The sequence below is a fragment of the Acomys russatus genome, chromosome 11 (genome assembly GCF_903995435.1).
Source record: "Acomys russatus chromosome 11, mAcoRus1.1, whole genome shotgun sequence".
In the NCBI taxonomy this organism is placed as follows: Eukaryota; Metazoa; Chordata; class Mammalia; order Rodentia; family Muridae; genus Acomys; species Acomys russatus.
The window spans coordinates 21,989,070-22,010,071 of record NC_067147.1 but is presented as its reverse complement, the minus strand read 5'-3'; the positions used below and the strand labels follow the sequence as shown (position 1 = coordinate 22,010,071).

General features: G+C 41.0%; 1 protein-coding gene across 1 annotated transcript in view; it reads right to left on the bottom strand.

Annotated features, from left to right (window-relative positions):
• The window catches only part of Col9a1 (collagen type IX alpha 1 chain), a 113,036-nt gene extending 92,227 nt beyond the window's left edge, over positions 1 to 20,809 (bottom strand). The window contains exon 1 of the mRNA XM_051152681.1: positions 20,679 to 20,809. Coding sequence (XP_051008638.1) covers positions 20,679 to 20,809 — 131 coding nt within the window. The remainder of the gene's footprint in view (positions 1 to 20,678) is intronic.
• Positions 20,810 to 21,002: the final 193 nt, after the last annotated feature.

Below are 21,002 nucleotides of genomic sequence, written 5' to 3'. Positions count from 1 at the left end.
CCCAGGAGTCTGAGTCAGTTTGAAAAAAAAAATCTCTATGAAACTGGACCTTGGAGGCTAGATATAGACACGATGGTCACTGTCATCTGTTCAGGGAGGACAGACACACAGCAATAACAACAAGTACAGATAAGTAGAAACTTTAGAGAGAAAGTGCATACGTGGAATTACCTAAGTCTGACAGAAAGATATATGGAAAGACTTGGTCTACATCAATGCTTGTGACACTCTGGGAATTGAACAACCCTTTAACTGGGGTCACCAAAGACCATCAGAAAACACAGATATTTGCATTACAATTCATAACAGTAGCAAAACTACAATTATGAATTAGCAATAAAAACAATTTTATGGGGCCGGGCGTGGTGGTGCACGCCTTTAATCCCAGCACTCAGGAGGCAGAGGCAGGCGGATCGCTGTGAGTTTGAGGCCAGCCTGGTCTACAAAGTGAGTCCAGGATGGCCAAGGCTACACAGAGAAACCCTGTCTCAAAAAAACAAAAAACAAAACAAAACAATTTTATGGTTGGGTGTCACCACAGCATGAGGAACTGTATTAAAGGGTCTCAGCATTAGGAAGGATGAAAGTCACTGGTCAAGGTGATCCAGAACAGTTTGATAAGAAGAGTTAGAATTTGCAATTAGTTTCCAAAGGCTGGATTTTTCACTGGCAGGAGAGACGGAAAGAACTAAGTCCAATATTGAATGGGCCAGCTCTATAAAACAGGTAGATGCTTGCGACAACATGGAAAGGACCACAGAGATTCAGCTGAGCTGACAAAATAGCCTACTAATAGTAACAGTAAAATTAGCAATTTGTCCCGGGCCACAGCTGACACCAAATCATGGTGCCACATGGGTTCCCTTTTCTTATCTCTATATCAAAACACTTGACAGAAGAAAACTAAAGCAGGAAGATGTATTTCAGCACTCAGTTCAGAGGAAGTCTCCCATGGTGAGGAAGGTATTGTGGAAAGAGAGGCCCTGAACAGGGATAGGAGCTCGCAGTGTGGCTTGCCCACAACTTGGCAGATCAGGAGACAGAAAGAGCTCGGGTTGGAAATGGGCTTGTCCTATCACCCTGAAAGTCCACCCTACACCCCAGCTAAATCTTTTATACCAAAGTTTCACCACAAACCAAAACAGTGCCACCAGCTGGAGATTTGCCACAGTTCAAAGACTGTGGGGAACATTTCAGATCTAAATTATAAAACAGAGAAAGAATCCTGTCATCAGAGGTCTGGGAGCTAAAGTGTTGGGAAAGCAAGGTATGTAAATAGGGGTTTTCTAGTGATTGTTGCTTGTTCATTTGTTTAGTGATAATAAAATAACTACATGCCGGGCTTTCCCAAGCATTCTGTCTATATTAATTGATTTTTGCATAAGAACTCTACTTAACGAGGATAGTTATCTCCCACTGAGAAGAGAGAAAGCTGATACTAAGTATGATCTGTGGAAAGGAATCTAGTGCAGATAGACAGAGGCAAAAGGAACAGGAAATTGTAAATTTTTCTCTATATTCCCCCTTAGACTCCTAACTTCTCTAGAGTAGGTGTTTTATAATCCAAACACTAAATGATGTAGAATAAAGAATGTGGGTGTGCTTATTTTTAGCTATTTTATTTGCATTCTTATATCTACCACCCATTTCCACCCAATCCCTTCTAACTCTCCCTCCCAACACTAGGTAGGCGAGAAAGAAAGTTAGAAAAGGGGACATAGACCTCTTTAAGCTACTTCCTGTTGATCAGAGACTTCAAGTTCCTTGGAGCAAGATTGATCTTTGTCACGACAAGATATCCAATTTCTCCTACTTTGTCTCTTTGAACACAAATCACCACATGACAAACTGCGACGAACCACAGCAGAAGGGAAATCAGCAGCTGCCTCTTCAGAGTGCCCTGGCCCCTCTCAGGGCTCTGATATTTATCCCTTCTGAAAAGTTCCCAGAATTCCAACTGTCAACTATCCCCAGCGGGCAAAATCATGCCCCTGCCAGAGCACAAGACATAGTATAGTCTGTTACTGTGGTCAGTCTGAAGCAGCCCCATATCCCACACCTGGGATTAAAAAAAAAACAAAAACACATTCACATAACATAGCTGAGTTTTTTAAGGAACCGAAACTCTCACTACAGAAGAGAACAAGGCCACCATAATAGCACAGGCTGTAACCACAGGAGGAGCAGTATTGCAAGATCTCCCTCAGCCATCTATCAAGTTCAAGGCCAGCCTATGATACATGAGACCCTGTCTCAAAAAAGAAGGACTTATTTATTTTGATGCCTTCAAATTATTCTACACTTCTGTGCAAAATCCTTTTCAGATGACATAGTGACACAGCCCTGCAGAGGCAGAGAGAGACAGATCCCTAGAGCCTGCTTTGTAGTCAGTGTAGTCACTTGAGAGTCAATATCCAAAAAAAACTTTTTAATAAGATGGAGATAGATTTAAGAAGACACCCAACATCAGCCTCTGACCTCTATGTATATGCACACCCACATACACACACACACACACACACACACACACACCAAAAATGCTTTCTAATAATATAGTTCCCTGTCTCGTGTATAAAATCCTCAAAAATTTTAGAGTAGTATAAAACTTTATCAAGTGAAAATAACATGAATAAAAGAAGCAAAAGATCTCAAGAGAAAAACTTGGAGCATGAATCTTAATTTTCTTTATCCCATCATATAGCACCTGCTGTGTGCTCTTATGTGTGTGAGTGTGAGTGGGTGTTTATAAATTTAAAGGAAAAACCATCAGATCTAACAAAACCCAGCCCCTTGGTAATAGTGACCCTAGCTCTCAGTATACTAGATGACCCTATCTTACCTTATTTTTCAAATCTGCTTTCATTTTTCCCCCTTCCACTCACCCCTCCTCCCATTAATACTTTTCCTAACAGCACCATTGTTTGGCCTTTAAAAAAAATAGAACCACCCTATGGGGCCAGTCGCAATTAGTTGCTCACTTGTTGGTTGGTGGCAGTAATTTAGGGAAGGATAAGGCAAAATGGCCTTTCATTTTTTATTTCTGTAAGCGTATACATTCCCCTTCCCTCTTAGTGAGCTCGTCCTGGAAATTCATCTTCCTCTTTGTTCCTGTTAGAACCATTCACCTGAGGTTCCTCGATAGTCTACAATCAAAAAAAAAAAAAAAAAAAATCAAGAGAAGAAAAGCAGCTTTCCAGGTTCCATACCTAAGAGCTACTTCCTTCCTAATCCCAACACAGGTCCAGCAGGACTGCCGGGGGGAAGAGACAGTTACAGCATCTTTTCTCTCTCGGGATGCTGGCTCTTACATTGACCTACATCGAGCACACCCATACAAAGAATGGCATTAGTTACACTGTGCACACACTTCATACTTCTCCCTCAGGACATGAGAGTTTCAGAGCTTCCCAGAGAGTGAAATGGAGAATGATTTCAAACAGAATGTATACTCTCCTCTCAATGTAATTATAGTAAAGCTGCTACATGCTGCCTGATATCCTGGAACTATTTGTCCTCCTAATTGTTTGACCTGTTACCAACACTAGAACTATTGAGATTATCATGTTAAAATTACATGGCGTCTTGCATAGGTCTAACTTAAGTCCTCTGCATAACGTTATGGTTGAGTATCTTGGTGTCTTTGTGGGACTCCTAACAGTGGGATCAGGGGTGTTTCTCTAACTCTTTCTCCTGCTCTTGAGTCCCTTTTCCTCCTACTGGGTTGCCTCACCCAGCCTTAATATGAGGGTTTGTTCCTAGTCTTATTGTATCTTGTTTACACCGTGTTTGATTGATATCCCGAGGAGCCTGCTCTTTTCTGAATGGAAATGGAGGAGCAGTGGATCTGGGAGGAGGAGAGAAGAGGATGGGAGGAGTGAAACGAAGGGAAATTACTATGGAGAAGTTTTGTATGAGAAAAGATATTTTTTTAAGTTCTTTTCCTCAAGATGCAGGAACTTTGTTTCTGTAATGCACAGAAGTTAGCAAAACCCAATTACTCTAACACTCATTGTGAGTGGCCCTTCACCATTTTGGACCTTTGGCTTTGGTTCCCAAGCACAGTGTCTCTTTAAAAACATCAGCCCTCATCCTCAGATCTCACAGTACCTCCTCAACATTAGTATCAAATGCCCACATTCTGGGAACCTCCTGTCACCCTCATTCCAGGCTGACAGGATGGGTGGCTACCCGACTCGGCATCCGTTCTGATATAGACCATGACTCACTGTATCCAACCTTGAGGCCATTTTTCTTCCCTGACATTGGTAAATAGTTTATACCAAAGAGGACCAAACTGATACCACCAGACATTACGTGAGTGGTCCCTCCATGCTTCAAATGCGCTATGTAGAATCCTCCAAACAATGGTGCAAAGTCACTGCTCTCAATGCAGCATTATAATAAGGAACTCGGTCGGGTCTCTGGGAGGCTGACTTCCTTAAGACCACACTGGTGGTGAGGAGTCAAGGTGAGGTCCAGGTTCAGTCTATGTTGTGGTCTGCATCTTGCATTCTGAAGTTCATCAACCACAATCAACTTGGAGACAAACTACATGAAGAAGTTCATAAGAGCTAAGGAAAAAGGGAGGAGGAATATGAATAAAATATCTATATAATTTCAATCAAATATAGGACAGAAATAAGATACCAAGCAGCTAATTTATGGGTTGGAAACTACTCAGCATCAGATTGATGGGATTCTTGATTATAGCTTTCAAGTATCCAAGTAAAATAGCACTTTAAGGGCTATCTTCTATTTATATGTCTATTTCTATACAGAATGAATAATAATGCAATATATATAAATATTTTGTTTTTTATTTATCTTACATGCATTTTTTTAAAAAATGGAGATCATATAGCTGCTATGTAAGAACTTACTGAAAAGTGTGAATAAACTATTGGTTTATGATTTAAATCCCCCGCTGTGCATATTTTCTCTCCCACACACTTAAATCAGTGTGTATTTCTGGAATAACATAATTTCAAAGATGTTCTCATATGTTACCAATGTCTTACTACACACCAGCCCTGTCAAGCACTACTTTTTATGAATTCTTGGAAAGGCATGAGCCAAAGCACATTGGCCTCAAGCACACTGTGAAAGGGAACTGACTCCAGGAGTGTAAGTGGGGTGTGAATCTTGACAACACATGGCAGCTAAGGGCAGGCTCTCAGGGCATGTCTCAGCTGCACAGCAGAGTACCAGATGCTGTGGACAGACTTTGGATCACATTTTTTTAACATGTGGTCTTTACTCCATCTTGAGCTTGCTCAAGAGCTTTTTGTGAATGCTAAACATTCTCAGAAGTGGTTATCTATCAGACTTACAAGTGACAGACTCAGCAACCAGAGCTACCATGACTAGCTCTACATTATACCCAAGGCCTAATAATGTGGTTCTATCAAACACTACTAAACTCTGGAAATTTTCTGTGAAGAAATGTCCTTAGGAAATCATTTTTAGCTGAGCAGTGGTAGCACATGCCTTTAGTCCTAGCACTAAGGAGGCAGAGGCAGGCAGAACTCTGTGAGTTCAAGGCCAGCCTGGTCTACAGAGCAAGTTTCAGAATAGACAGGGCTGTACAAAGAAACCCTGTTTTGAAAAGAAATCATTTTTAATCTGTAAAACAGTATTCTCTGAAAGAAGATCTGGACACAGCACATTTTAGAGATTTGCATAAAGGTCTTTTTCTAAGGGAATTCTATATGCATTTTATTTTAGTATAAAAATGAGAGACCACTGAAATATTATATCAAGAATGAACCAAAACTAGGTGTGTATTCCTCAGCAGATTTATCACCCAGACACGATAGATTCAGTGGATAGAACTTAACCACCTTGGAGCAAAGAGTCTTAAAAATGTATATTCTTTCATAGTGGCAAAAATGAGTTCCCATGAGCTGTATATGTACCTTAAATGAACTCTCATAACATGTTTGTGGGCAAGAACAGCTATAAGACTAGTCAGGAGAGTCTATTCCTGGAATCCCTCAAGTGAGAGACAGAGACCAGATCAATGCAAAAGCAAGATGTTTTTTGTTCCAGTGCACTGGGATCTACCCACTGGGATCTACTCACAACATCAGAGTGAGGCGACCTTGAACAGCAAATTCATAGGGTTTTTAGGTTTTAGACAAAGAAATGAGTTTTACAGTATGTGATTGGTTGGCATTTGGACAGATAAGCTGCAAGCAGGAAGTTATGAGCTTTGGCGTTTTGTAGTTGGGTAACTTAGGGAAAGATTGGTTGAAACACTCACAGGGGGCATTAGGAACTTTGGCCTGGCTTTTTAAAATTTGTTGTTGTTATGTGCTAGATTATTTGCTGGTCAGCTTGACTAGGAGAGAGTGTGTTTGGACTTTTTCAAGGCAAGTTGGCTGTGCTGTTAGTCTTAACAGTGTTTTGTTGTTGTTGTTGTTGTTTGTTTGTTTTTTGTTTTTAACTCTTGGGACACTATGCTCTGGCAGGTGGCTAGGGTCAGTTATCAGTTGTGGCTCCTCTCAGAATTGTTTTACTGTCAGAGAAGGGAAGTGTTAAAGTAGTCTGCAGCAGTGGAGATTTACAGACTTTGGCCTTAATGAGGGTCTTTATGAAGGGGGGCTGGTTCCTTCACAGCCAAAGCTGGGAACACTTCACTTAGTCAGCTGATGGCAAACATAATACAATCAAAGATAAAGAAAGAAAAGATTTAGTTCCTTTTATTTTAAATTGGGTACTTTTTGGAACTGGCACAATCTGAGAGTCTTCAGACATGTTTTAATACCCACATAACTGCCTCATCTGTACTATCAGAGAAAAAAATTGGAAGAAAACTAACCTGAAAGAAAAGCAAACCAATTTTTGTAATTGTGATACCTGTAAACTCCTGAAATTTTTAATGGTTGTGTTGTTTTTATTTGGCTCTTAAATATGCAGATGTGTTTCTCCTTTAACCGTATTCTGCTTTATCTTCTATGAAAACAATAATGTACAATCTGCACTTTATTCCCAGAACTCATAAAGAACAGATGGGCATCCTAACTAGTGATACAAATTAAGCCATATAAACAGGGGGAAAGCTTCAAAGTGAAATAACAAAATAAACTACAGCTTTTACTCAAAACCTAGTTCAAAGGGTTAAAAGCTAGACAGTATTTCAAAATATAATTTCAATGCAAGCCAATGCACATGTATAATTATAAATTATAGGTCATATTCCCTATTTACCTAGGCTCTTTTCTTTTTCACACCAATCATTGCACATTAGCAAGACAAGATTGAGCACAAATTGACAAGTTAATTGGCCATGAATTAGAATTCCCATATTTCTGGAGTGTGAATAAAATTGCAAATTAAAAGCCTAATTTGTGTGGTTTTCTCCAAAGGTCACATTGTTCCCTGGGAACTTATAAGTGAAGAGAATGGAAGTAACTCTCAAACTGTTTAGTGGAGAAATTGACGTTTACGGTTCGCACTTGGCAGAAATTTCTATGAGCATTTGGTTTTTGTTGTTGCTGGTGGTGGTTGGTGGTGGTGGGGGTCATGCTGCCGCTGTTGCTACTGATTATGATTGTGGTGGTGGTGGTGGTGATGCTTTTAGGAACTTACAATCTGTCATGGATTGGAATTGGGTAGGGGGAGTAGACTGGAGGAATCTTAGATCAAATGCTATGAAGTTCTCATCAATGGAGAACAAGTTTAAATTTTACCCACTAGCAGGAATCAGATGTATTTTTTTTCTCTGTGAGGGGACATAACAGGAATAATATTAGGATCCAATAAAGCTTCTTTGCTCCTATATCATTCGGCAGTTTTGCCTTTATAATTAAAATTTTTAGTCTTTCTTGATTGATACATAAATTTCATCTCTGTGCCCTGAGTATTAGCATCTCATCAAATTCTCCTAGGATGGTCTTATTAAGACATTGTCACATATCCAGACAAGCCACAAAATGCATACTGAATAACAGTTTACAGCAACAAAGACTAAGGAAAAAATAGGGAACTTCAACCTTGCTGAGCTGGTATCAATGCTCATTCAGAGAAATGTAATCTACTGATGATAAAAATTAAGCCAATTGAACAAATTTACTATATAATAATTTTTACACAATTACATCACAAAAGCTTAAAACTAGGCAGTATTACTAAATATAAAATCCAGTATAAGCCAGCAAACATATGATACATCACAGATACTAGGAACCAGGTAAGAGAAACTGCTAGAAACCAAATGAAAATAATCAACTCCTCCATCCACCACCAGCAACCTCCCAGCAGTGCCAGGGGCTCAGAGAAACAGAAACCCTATCATCGTATCATTTTTTAAAGACTACAGTAGGTGGAGGGAAAATCAATCCCAAGCCAGAATAACTGTTGAGAATTGTAGACGAGCCAGTTCCACAGAGGGCTGCCACATAATCGCAGGTGCTGGCAAGTAACACAAGATTCATGGGTCAGAGATAACGGACAGGTTCTGATTAGTGTTAGTTTCTAGATAGTGTTAGCTTCAACTTAAGTATAAGCATCAGTATTTTGGGCCTGCGTTGCCACAGTGTGATGGGAGGAGACTGAAATGCTACCTGCACAGGTAATGGGATGTGCTGAAGGACAGCTCCAGAAACCCAAACACTTCTCAGTAGGCAGAGACCCATCAGGCATTCCTCCGGAGCGGTTACATTTATCATATTGTAGAATAATGGAATTTTACTTTATCCCATTTAAAGGCATATCTGTAGTTCCAACGCTGTTCACCACAGAGGCATCCTTTAAAAGATAATCTGTAACAAAGACTATTTGTACCTTTGCTCGTAAGATGGACAAAAAATTATTAATACTCGTGGGGAGTCCCCTCCCAGTACCGGCCGGGCAGTGAAACTCCACTCTATGATATAGTCTACAGCTCATGAGAGTTTCTTTACATTTTTCCAAGAAGCATAAGACAGCACAGCTCTCTCTAAATCTCTACATTCTCCATTTGCTGTCTCACGCTGCTCCTTTTTCTCCTGTTGTGTCACTGTGGTTTTCCACCTTCTGTCTAATCCTTCTCTTCACTCTTACTTTTGCTCCAATGTCAGAAGCATTCATTCCCAAGCCCCAAGTTCACCCCTGCTTCTTGTGACTTACACGCTCTGGAGAAGTGCTCCCCCGGATAGCCTGTCACCAAGCGCCTCCTTTCCTACTGTGCTGGAGAGCTGTGCGTCAACTTGACACCACCTAGAGTCATTCGAAAAGAGGGAATTTCAATTAAGAAAATGCCGCACCTGATTGGCCCGTGGGCAAGCTTATGAGGAAATTTCTCAGTTGATTGTGCATGTGCAAAGGCCCACATTACTGTTAGCACCCTGGGCTGGTCCTGGGTGCTATCAAAAGGTCATGAGCAGCAAGCCAGTAAGCAGTACTTCCTTCCCCATGCTTCCTCTTTAGTTCCTGCCTCCAGCTTCCTACCTTGAAGTACTTCCTTGGCTTCCCTAAGTGATGGAAGACAAGCCATAAGCTGAAATAAACCCTTTCCTAACTGAGTTGCTTGTGGCCAGGGTGTTTAGGTCCTCTGTCACTAGCCTAATAAAGTGACCCTTAAAGAGCACATATTGGTTATGAAACTGGCTGTTTCTGTGGATATTTAGCACAGCCCACACAGATAATCATTATAGGAAACTGGAATTGAGTTTGGCCTCCTTTCATTTTTTTTTTTAATGAGTTTTCTGGAGAAGGGGAATCATCTTGTTCATGTGCAATTTTAGTTAACACTGCATCCGATGTTACCATAGAAACAGGTTTTCATCTGGAATACATCCCATCAGTTCTGAAATTATCATTCTGCACACCTTCACAAATTAGAATAAATTCAGTGGGTGCCCATAATGTCAGCACATAGATGATAAGCTGTGTTTTCTCCTTTTATTCAATAATTTTAAAGTCAAGAAGTGGAGAATTATGATTCCTACTTATAAATATATAAGAGTAAAAAGATGCTCGAGGAAAGTCCACCCCCTTGTTTATTTTATTCATGAAACATCACAAAAACAGAGCAATGTGCACCATCTCCAAAAGACAAGGTCATTTTTCAAATGACTAGACAATAATGGAAATTCAGTGTGGAGGAAACAGATCATTTAAACAGCATTATTCTTCTTAGCAGAGAAACCTGAAAATCTATTTATTGGAAGAATTCCAAATTTTACAGAGCATTTAAATACTCCCCTGCCTCTTGTCTCTGAAAGAATTTTAAGCACCTAATGTTCCTCCATGCGAAGACATAAACAGTTACAGAATCCATGCAAAGTAACTCACCCAAGTAAGAAGGACCCCATAATTTGAGGACAATATTGGAAATGCTTTTCTTCTCAGAATTTATAATAAAAAGAATTTTAAAGATGAATGAAGTGAGCCATCAGCAAAAATTATATCCACCTCAAATGATGCTTTGCCAATTAAAAAAAAAAAGTGTTTCCCAAGTCTCTCCCTGGAGTTCTTTTAACTCACTGAAATTTTATCAGAAGAAAAGATAGGAATGAAACAGAGAGAAGCTTTGCTCAATATAGTGTTCTGTGGTAAAGGAAGTGCCCTGTAATCTGTGCTGACCAATATGCCACCTACCAGCCACAGATGGCTTTTGAGCCTTTGAATGTAGCCCGTGAAAGAACAGCTGTACTTTTTTTTTTTTAATGTTGGTTAGCATACTATATGTAGGTAGTGGTTTCCATATTCAACAGCAAAATTTTCCATGCTAATTAATAGTCATGCAACGGGAATCCAACTGAGATGTTGTAGACGATGGGAAGACACAGCACATTATGTTATTTGCCATATAAATCTTAAAGAGTTGTTGACATATCCCAGCTATACAGATTATCAGCTATGTGGTCAAGTCACCTAACCTTGCAGACAAATTTCATCTTCTGGTGATATCACTCCATCGGATGGCAGTGTCAAGTGATACATACAATGTGTTGGTTGCTTAAGCATGTACCTGTCATAAGGAAGTACTCAATGCACGTTAGATATCATTGTTAGTTATTACTACAGCAATATCTCAATAAATGAATTTCTGTTGCTTGTGGAAAATATAGCCAACTTGTAAAATTTTATACTGAATGAGGCAACAATATCAAGTCAAGTCCAAATTGTTCACCAGGATAATTTAAGTGTTTGGGGACTAAGGAGAAGGCACATTGGGCAAGACCACTTTATTTGCAAACATAAAAAGCTGATTTCAAATCTCCAACACCCGTGTAAAAAGCCACGGCTGTACACACCTGTAACCCCAGCACTACAGGGCAAAGACAGGTGGATCCCAGAGCTTGCTAGCCAGGCAGCCTAGCCAAAATGAGCTTCCAGGTCAGTGAGAGACCCTGTCTTGTGTCAATAAGGTGAAAAAAGCATCAGAGAAAGACACCAAATACCCTCATACACACAACTACCACCACCATGCACACATACACACATGAACAAGTGTAAGACTGTAAACTCAGAATGCTCTCGCCAATACTCATAAGACACAGGATATTTGTCATAGCATAATTGGTCAACGTTTCTCTCCCTTGCAATCTCATTAGCAAAAAGCAATCTTTATGAATATGCATTGGCCTTGTCTTGGGTACCTAGTAGGGCAGAAAGGTTAGGCAGAATAAATATTTCTCTGCAGGAAGTCCTATTTCCAACTAACTCAGGATGTGCAGAGTTCATCATTGAAATGTCCCTCTCTAAAAACAATGCAGGTATAGCCACAGTTTTATATAGCTCAAAAGATTAATGTGATAGTCAAAGAAACCAGTAGCTCCCACATACTTAATTAATTCTTAAATTCAATACCAAGCAGTAAACCTGTAGACTCCAAGAGTCAGGAAAAACTTTTTAACAAGGAGAAAAATGTTTCTGCATATTTACAGAAATCCATAAAGTCTGAAGCATCTGAGGTGAAATTCTCTCAGTTCAGGCTTAAAACATTTTTATTTTATAAATGGACCCGGTGTGTTCCCATCAACATTCTTCCTACATCTTAACAGCAGACAAGGACAGCTCTTATTTTTCCAGCAGTGTCTTGCTTGGTGAGGTCCAAACAGGTCAGGGCAAGAAGCAAAAGCTCTTCTTTCAATGAACGTTTTAAAAGTCAGAACCTCCTTTAGACCTGAAAGTAGTTCTGCTGTGCCGTGGCCCAACAGCCAACAAGCTAGCAAGCTCCTTGCCCTGTGTTCAGTGATCACAGATCCCAAGAAACAACAAAGCTGCAGTGTCTGCCGAGGAAGTTTGTTTTATAAAAAACTAAACAATATTTTTATGAATCCCTTGAGGATTGCATACCATGTATCTTTAATATACTCACACACTCCCCGACTTCTCCCGTATCTTCCCCCTCCACCCTCAGCGTTCATAACTCTTCCCATACAACACTGAGGTTTCTTATTTCATTTTTTGTTTCTTTCCCTGTCAGGTCCAGTGCAAATTCTTTGAAATATTTTATATTAAATTCCCAGTGTAATTCAGAAGCCTCCTTTAATGATCAGCTAGTTGTACTTAATAATTCACCTCTGGCAGAGAACATGATTTTTCAACTACACAATCAGTAAGAGTTTGGCTTTTTGAAAGAAAGGAAAGCAAGAAAGGGTCTAAGGTTAGAATTCAGTTTAAAGACAACAGGAAGAAGACCCAGAGAGGATGCTCCAGGACTATCACAGATAGGTTGTGTAGAGAGCTGTCTGTCAAGAGTGGCGGTTTGCGTCTGTGCTTCGTCCTTTTGCAAGAAAAGATACTGCTATTGATCTGAACTTTCAGTGAATGCCAGTGTCTGGTAGTAAATGTTCTCAGTGTGTCTCTACAGCACCTCATTACGTATTACCCTGATGGTAGCAGGAAGGACCCCCGCTCCTTCAGTGCCAAGATGAAGCTGCCCTGATCCAACGCCTATCCTAGGGCTTTGCTGATTTTCAGTTAGTCATCTCAGTATCCTCATTGCCTTGCATCCTCCATCTATGAATGTATCTTCCTTCCACTATGGAAACACAAAGCCACTCCCAGGGAATAAGCAGAAATGACCAGTTTCGTTGGTAGGAATGACTAGAGGAAGGGCCACCACTCACATCACCCCACAACTTCAAAAGACTATGGCAAACCAAATAAATGTCTCTGCCTCCTGATGCAAGGTGAGGTAGCCCTATGGGACTAAGGAAACTGGATGGCACCAGCACGGAAGACCCCTGCCACAGGCTAAGAGCCCGATGATGAATGTTGTACCCAGGTAAGAATATTTGACATCCACTGAGTTCCAAACAGTAGTCATGAATCTTAAACCTGTGGAGCTGTGCCTTAAACTCTTCATCTTGGAACAGAGGGCCAGATTTTTTTTTTCTTGGCATAAAACAGGATTGTTAAAAATAAAATAAAATAATAAAATAAATGGCTTGGCAGCTAAGAACGTTTTCTGCTCTTGCAAAAAACAAAAGAAAGAAAACAAAACAAAGTTTGGTTTCTAGTATCCACATCGGGCATTCACAGTAACTGTAAAACTCTGGCTCCAGAGACTCCAGTCTTCCGGCCTCCCTAAGCACTGCATGCATGTGGTGCACACACAGACAGGCAGGCCCACGCTCAAACATATAAATTTAAAACGTTAATGTAAAAATATCGATATAAGTTACACCACCCATTAGAAATGACAACAAAGAAAATTAAATGACCATGAACTTAGGTAAGACTAGAGACAAACCCCTGCAGTGTTCCACACTGCCTCAGATCATCCCAGGAGAAAAGTCAGCTCCAGGTAAGATAGAATGGAGTTCTAGGTCAAATAAAGGCCAAATAAAAATGTCCCAAGAAGTACCAACACATACAATTAAGTATTGTAAAGGTAGAGAAGATGTAGTAAGAAAAAAGATAGCCAACACAGATACACATATGTGTTTTTACAGAGAAATATGCCTGGGTGCAATTTATATTTCACCTCCAAAAAAGAAAAAAGAAAGAAAGAAAGAAAAGAAAAAAAAAAGAAAGATGGCAGGAAGGGAGGGGAGGGGAGAAGAAAGGAGCCTTACTGTGGCCTAAATCCAGTTTCTTGATAATTGAAATATAATTTTTAAATGTAAGATGTAGCTTCCTCATTAAATTCTAAACACTGGTTTGTTTTTTAAAAATCTCAAAATACTTCCAATTTCTCTTGTGGAGGAGAAGTAGCAATGATCCCTTTTAGGAAGCAGGCCACAAGGGCAAAGAAAAAGGCATTAACACAAGGAAGTTAGTGTATCTACTGAAAAGAGTCTTGTAACCTTGAATTAAGTGCAAAGCTAAATACGGTGCCTCGTCACATTTCTCTGCTCATGAGCCAACACCACAAAAAAGCAAACTGAAGCGAATGAGGTTCTTTGATTAATTTTCTAGTACAAGCAGTTTAAATATCTCACTGGTAGTCTGATTGAAATTATGACAGATGGAAATGATAGCATCTTCATATAGATTCCAACATACTCTTCCAGGATCCAGAATGTTCTTATTTAAATACCAATTTTAATATGATTTGCATTTCTGAATCTGCCACTGTAATCAAGTTGCCTGGTTAGTGAGGGTGAATCAGAAAATCCAGATCTAAAGTTCTGTGGTAAGAAAACTTTTTTTCAACTACTACAAATTACTGTGATAAGCAACAGAAGCCTTTATGACTCTACTCTAATCAGGTTAAGTTTGCGTAATTCTCTAAAAGAAATTCTTTAGGTAAATGGATTCACAGGAGTTGATGTTGAGCCAAGTTAAGTAGTACAGGCTAGTAATCCTAGCTACTTGGGAGATGAAGGCTCCAGGAGAGTCACAAGTTTATGGGACTGCCTGGACTATTAATCAAGTTCGAAGGAAGCCTGGGCAACATAATGAGATGTATTGTCAAAATAAAAAAGTTATAGGAGGACTGGGAATATAGCTCAGTGGCAGGGTGCTGGCATAGCATACACAAGGCCCATATTCAATCTACAGTACAGCAAAATAAAAACAAAACAAAGTCTTAAATTGAAAATATTATATTGAAAATATTATATAATACACTGGCATCTATTTAATATATCTACCCAAATATGGTAATTCAGCAAGACAGTATGCTCGTGTGTCAGTCGCTTAGTCTCTGCCATCATGGAGGAATGACTGAGAGCTGCAGCCCAATGTCTACTTCACAGTAGGGTACCACAACGCATATCACTGCTCCGCTGCCAGCCCAAGGGAAGACCAGATTCAACGCACAGCATCTGTGCACATCACCTGCCATCGTAACACACACACACACACACACACACACACACACACACACCATTAACGTCAGAATATGCAAAATACGTTTTTACCACCCAGAATCTACCAAAGTCTTATCCCATTTCACTCTTAATGAAAATTAAAACTACACCTAATTTCAGAAATGCCGAAGTCCCACAGCTGATCACCATGAAGATCTGAATCAGCTATAGATCGGGCTCTGAGTACAATCCTTCTGAGCACAACTTCTCTTCATGTTCCAACCTGTGAAACCCCAGCAAAGTGACATGTAACCTGCTCCAAGCACACAGTGGGATGATAAGCATAGGACAATACTCTCAGATTTCACAGCTCCAAACAGTGGAACTATAAAGAGAACCATTGATCCCAAGAAATCCTGAAAGCCAGCCAGACAAAGTACAAGTAGAAAAAAAAAAAATCTCCAATGGCTCTTTCCACTGAGGTCCTTGAAGGCCTATGTAAGTTGTCATTTCCACATCATTGAAAGAAGTCAGGACTGGACTTCTTCAGGTCTAGTCAGGTCAGGTCAGGAACTTGGATGCAGGACCTGATGTCGTGGAGAGGTGCTGCTGACTGGTTTGCTCTCCAGGGCTTGCTCAACCTGCTTTTTTATAGAACCCAGACTACCAGCCCAGGAATGGCCCCACCCACAATGGGCTGGGCCCTCCCCCATCAACCACTAATTAAGAACATGCCCTACAATCTTGCCTTCAGCAGGATCTTATGGAAACATTTTCTCAGTTGAGGCTCCCTCCTCTTTGATGACACTTGCTTGTGTCAAGTTGGCATAAGACTAGCCAGTGCATATAGTTTTGCCAGTCGTTCTGTGTCTTAGTCTAGTCGGGTTGCCCTAACAAAATAACCCATACAGGGGAGCTTATAAGTAATGTGTAGATGCTTTCAGAAGGATGCAGGAACAGGATGCTCGATGAGAATAATGCCCAATTTGATTCAACATAGTTAGAGAAGAAGAAGTCAAGGCAATCAGGAGAGAGAAACAAGGGCTTCCAAGTTGGAAAAGAAGACACCAAATCGCCAGCATCTATAGGAGACATCATCTTCCATACATTGAAAACCTGAAAAATTCAAATGTCTTTGAAATGATGAATTAATTCAACAAACTTTCAGGATACAAAAATCAACCTTAAGATTCCAGTAGCATGGCTATATTTCTTTTTTTTTTTTTTTAATGTTCTTTTTAAAGTTCATTTTATCTCTCTTTTTAAACTTTTTATTACAATTTATTCACATTACATCTGGATTGCTATGCCCTTGCTCTTATCTTTCTGTTCCCACTCTCTTCTACTGTCTTCCCCTCCCCTAGACCTCTGACAAGGGGGGGATCTCTCCTCCCCCACAATCTGACTTCAGCCTAGGTCTCATCAGGATATAGCATGGCTATATTTCAAGAGCAGATTATCCAAAATAAAAACCAAGAGTACAACCAAATTTGTAATAATTTCAAAAACATTAAAATAGTAATATTAAGAAATAAATTAAATCAAAGATGAAAATTTTCCACAATTGAAATTATAAAAATTGTAATGAAAATTAAGATGGACTCAAAAAGTGGAAAACCACTCCATGTTAATGAGTTAGAAGAGTAAGTCTTATTAAACTAGTCTTACAACCAACAGTGACCTAGATATTTGTTGGAATATTGATGGAAAATAATGATTTATGTAGAACCACAAAAATAATTCCAGATAATCAAAGTCTAGAGCTAAAAACAAAACAGAAGGTTTGACTTCCAAATGTACTAAAAAGCAATAGGGTCTGAGTGACTTTTGTCATCACTGTGTCTTTTGGTTGGTTTTCTATCTCTAAGATAAAAACAATGACGAAAACCAACTTAGGGAGGAAAAGAAAAGACTCTTTGGAGTCAGAGCCTCACCGTATGACTCTATCTGGTCTGGCATTCACTACGTAGACCAGGTTGGTCTTGAACTAACAGAGATCTGCCTGCTTCTGTCTCCTGGGTGCGGGGATTAAAGGCATGATTCACCACACATGTGGCTGAAAGGGCTGATTTGGTTTCCAGGTTATATTCTACCTTCAAGGGACATCAGAGAAGGAACTCAGGAAGGAAGCTTAGAGGCAGGAACTGAAATGGTGACCCAGAGATGTGATGTTTACTGACGTAGTTCCCTCGCCTCAGCCCACCTACCTAAGAATGGTACCACTCACAGTAGGCTAGATCCTCCTGAATCAATTAACAGAAAAAAAAAAGTCCCAATAGGCTGTCCTCCCCTCTGACCCACTTTCCTGGTAAGTAAAGTCTTTCATGGGACATACCCCTTGAGGTAGTGTCTCAATATAAGTGAGTATATATTATTTGCCTCTTTTTGCTTCTGGGTGAACTCACTTATTATGATAATTTCTAGTTCAATCTATTTGTCCACAAATTTCAGGAATTCCTTGTTTTTAATAGCTGAATAGTATTCCATAGTGTAAATGTACCACAGTTTCTTTATCCATTCTTCTACTGAGGGACAGTTAGGCTGTTTCCATGTTCTGGCTATTATGAATAAGGCAGCTATGAACATGGTTGAGCACATGTCCCTGTGGATCTGGGTCCTGGGGTCCTTCCTGCTCAAACTATGGCACCAGCCAAGGAAAATATAGGCAGTAAACTTCGAACTCCTACCCAGACCTAGCCGGTGGACAGGACATTCTCCACTGTTGAGTGGTGAGTGAGGTCTGACTTTCATACAAACTCTGGGGCCCCATTTCTGACCACGTCCCCTGGATGGGGAGACCTGGTGGCACTCAGAGGAAGGATAACAGGTCACCAAGGAGAGACTTGATACCCTATGAGCATATACAGGGGGAGGAGGTCCTCCTCAGTCACAGACATAGGGGAGGGGAGTAGGGGGGAAGCAGGAGGGAGGGAGGAATGGAAGGATACAAGGGAGGGGATAACAATTGAGATGTAATATGAATAAATTAATTTTTAAAACGCCCCCACAGACATGCTCACAGACCATTCTGTTAAAAGCAGTTCCTCAGTGAAGACTCTCTCTTCCCAGGTAAGCCTACTTTGTGTCTAGTTGACAAATACTGACTGCCACTCTGTGTCTGCCTCTATCACACAGGACTGGGCTGGAGTCTGGAAGCTCAACAGGGCATGTGACTGCAGTGTAGGCCCTTGGTCAGCAGGCACACGGCCAGGAACAGATTAGGAGAACTGGTTCAGTTTAGTGTGGGTAGCGGGCTATTTATGCCCCTGTGGAGGTGGGCAGGGTCTCTGGGGCAAGGTTTGTGTGTCCATGTATAATTGGTGAGGACAGGGATTTTGGAAGATACTTCATTTGCATCTTCAGGGGCTTGGGGGGGGGCGGGGGCCAGGGAATGACCTTATAAGGTCAAACAAGAAGTGAAGCCTTGATAACTGTCAAGGTAATACATTTTTACCAAGGTTGATGGTGGGACATGGGACTTTCTGGTGCTAGTGTGGGAGAGCCAACGCCTGCCATCCTCAGATAAGGTATCTGGGGTTGAAACTCTCCTTGACCCTCCCCTCGCCCCATTAATTCTGGCCTATTATGGTCCCACAACTAACCAGCACACTGGGACAAAATGAACGAACAACAGAAACAATGTAAAGGAGGGATGGTTTATTTTGGCACAGGGTTCACAGGACGTAGTAGTTCCTTATGGCAGGATGGTATGGAGGATAACTCTAAGGAGGGCATAATCTATTCCAGTTTCTTCTTACATGACACCGACCAGGAAGCAGAGGAAGCAGGGCACTAGTCTACCCCCTTCAAGGCCCACCGCTAACGCTCTGTATCTGACAGCTGCATTCCATGCCCCAAAAGATCCATAACCAACCAACCACAACCTGAGGACACAGTGCTCAAATAAATGACTCCATGGAGACATTTCATATTGAAATCATGATATTCTAGCACCAACTGCCCAAAGTCCATGGCACTCTTGTAATATAAAATCCATTCAGCCCACTTTTTAAAACCCCCAAAGTTTGGGGATTTGTTGGTTTGGTTTGGGTTGGTTTTTGTTATTTTGTTGTTTGGGGGGTTGGTTTTTCAAGGCAGAGTTTCTCTGTGTAGCCTTGCCTGTTCTGGGACTTGCTTTGTATACTAGACTGGCCTTGAACTTGAAGAGAGCTGTCTGCTGCCTCTACTTCTCAAGTGCCGGGACTAAAGGCGTGCGCCACCACTCCATAGCCCAAATTTGTAACTGCTTGAGCACTGTTCGAAACTTCAAAGACTCTTCTGAGACTCAAAGCAAACTCTTAGCTGCGAACCTCAGTAAAATCAAGAAACAGCTGTAATGTAAAATGGCAGAATAAACAACAGTGGTAAAAGTGAGGGATTGGGGGACAGCCAGGGAAGACTAAATTGAAAATAGATCAAAACCTGGCAGGACAAACACCAAACCTCACAGTTCTGTGTCCAATACCCTGAGACTCATGCTGGTATTATCTAGGTGCTGGTGGGCTTGGGTAGCCCTTTCTCAGCACCTCTACTGACTGAAACACATGCAGGCTCCCTGCTGGGCTGGCCCGACTTATTGCCTGACACTTTTCACAACAGACTTTTGCCATCTCTGTCATTTTCCATAGCCTGCTGTCACCTTTGTAACCTAGATTTTTGTGTTCACAGTTTCACACATAAGATTCTCACAGCCTCTCGGTAGTAGAATTTTACCTGCTGCATATTTCCTGGGCTTCAAGCCTTTCTCCAGAACCTTGGTACACAAGCCACTATGGCTCCCTAATGCTCACGTATCTGTGTATACGCCAATCTATCACCACAGGGACAATGATCAATTCTGTCAGCTCAAAGGGTGGCCTGTCCCCTTTGATAACAGCGGCAGCAGCCTCCAAGAGCTCACATAGCTGAACCATGGAAACCCTTCTTCCGGCAGCCTTCTGGGCAGGGTATCCTGTGGGGCCAGTCTTTATTTAGACACTCTTTTCTCAGGAACGCTCCTACTCAACGAAAAATGCTTCAAGTAGATTTGCATTTTCACACACTGAACACTTTGATGAAAAGAATGTCTTCTTTAAGGTACCTATTTCCGGCACAAAGTCCCCAGTTTCTCTTTAATGGTGCTAATCTGTTTAGCAATTTCAGCAACTTTATCTACACTTATCTTGTCCACAACATGTTCTTTTCCCCCACCAAACTGCACTTTTTTCTCACATCTTTCTACTCTGCCTTTTACTCAGAATTCCCACTAGTATTGTGGCTACAATCAGTGAACAATAACCAAGTCACAGCGTAAATGCCGCTTTATTGTCTTACACCAAACAAATTAGCGTATTCTAAAATTCAGACTCCCTTGAATGTTCAGGACGTGGATAGGACACAGACACATTCTTTCCCCAGCACAGGAAGAGAAACAGGAACGGGCCCTAGCCACGCCCCCCGAACACGTGCTTCTTACCTAGGACACGCCCCTGAACACCTGCTTCTTACCTCCGACACCTGGTGAGGCTGGCCTTAATTGATTGCATTGCTCTGGGACTTCTGAACATCCTCATTCTGACTACAGGGGGCTCTGAAAATCTTCTAGTAACGCCCAGCTTGCAGCCCAAACTCTTCCGCATCTCTTCCACAAACCAGTTGCTATAAACCACAAGGTCAGATTTCTCCCAAAAAGGACCGAATTCCTAGGCACCAATATCCTATATCAATCACCCGCCTCTCCGCTGTGACAGAATAACCCGACCGCAACAGGCTAGAGTTTATTTTGCTGCTAGAATCTTAGCGCTTGTGAAGGACTCGTTCTTAGATAAGCTT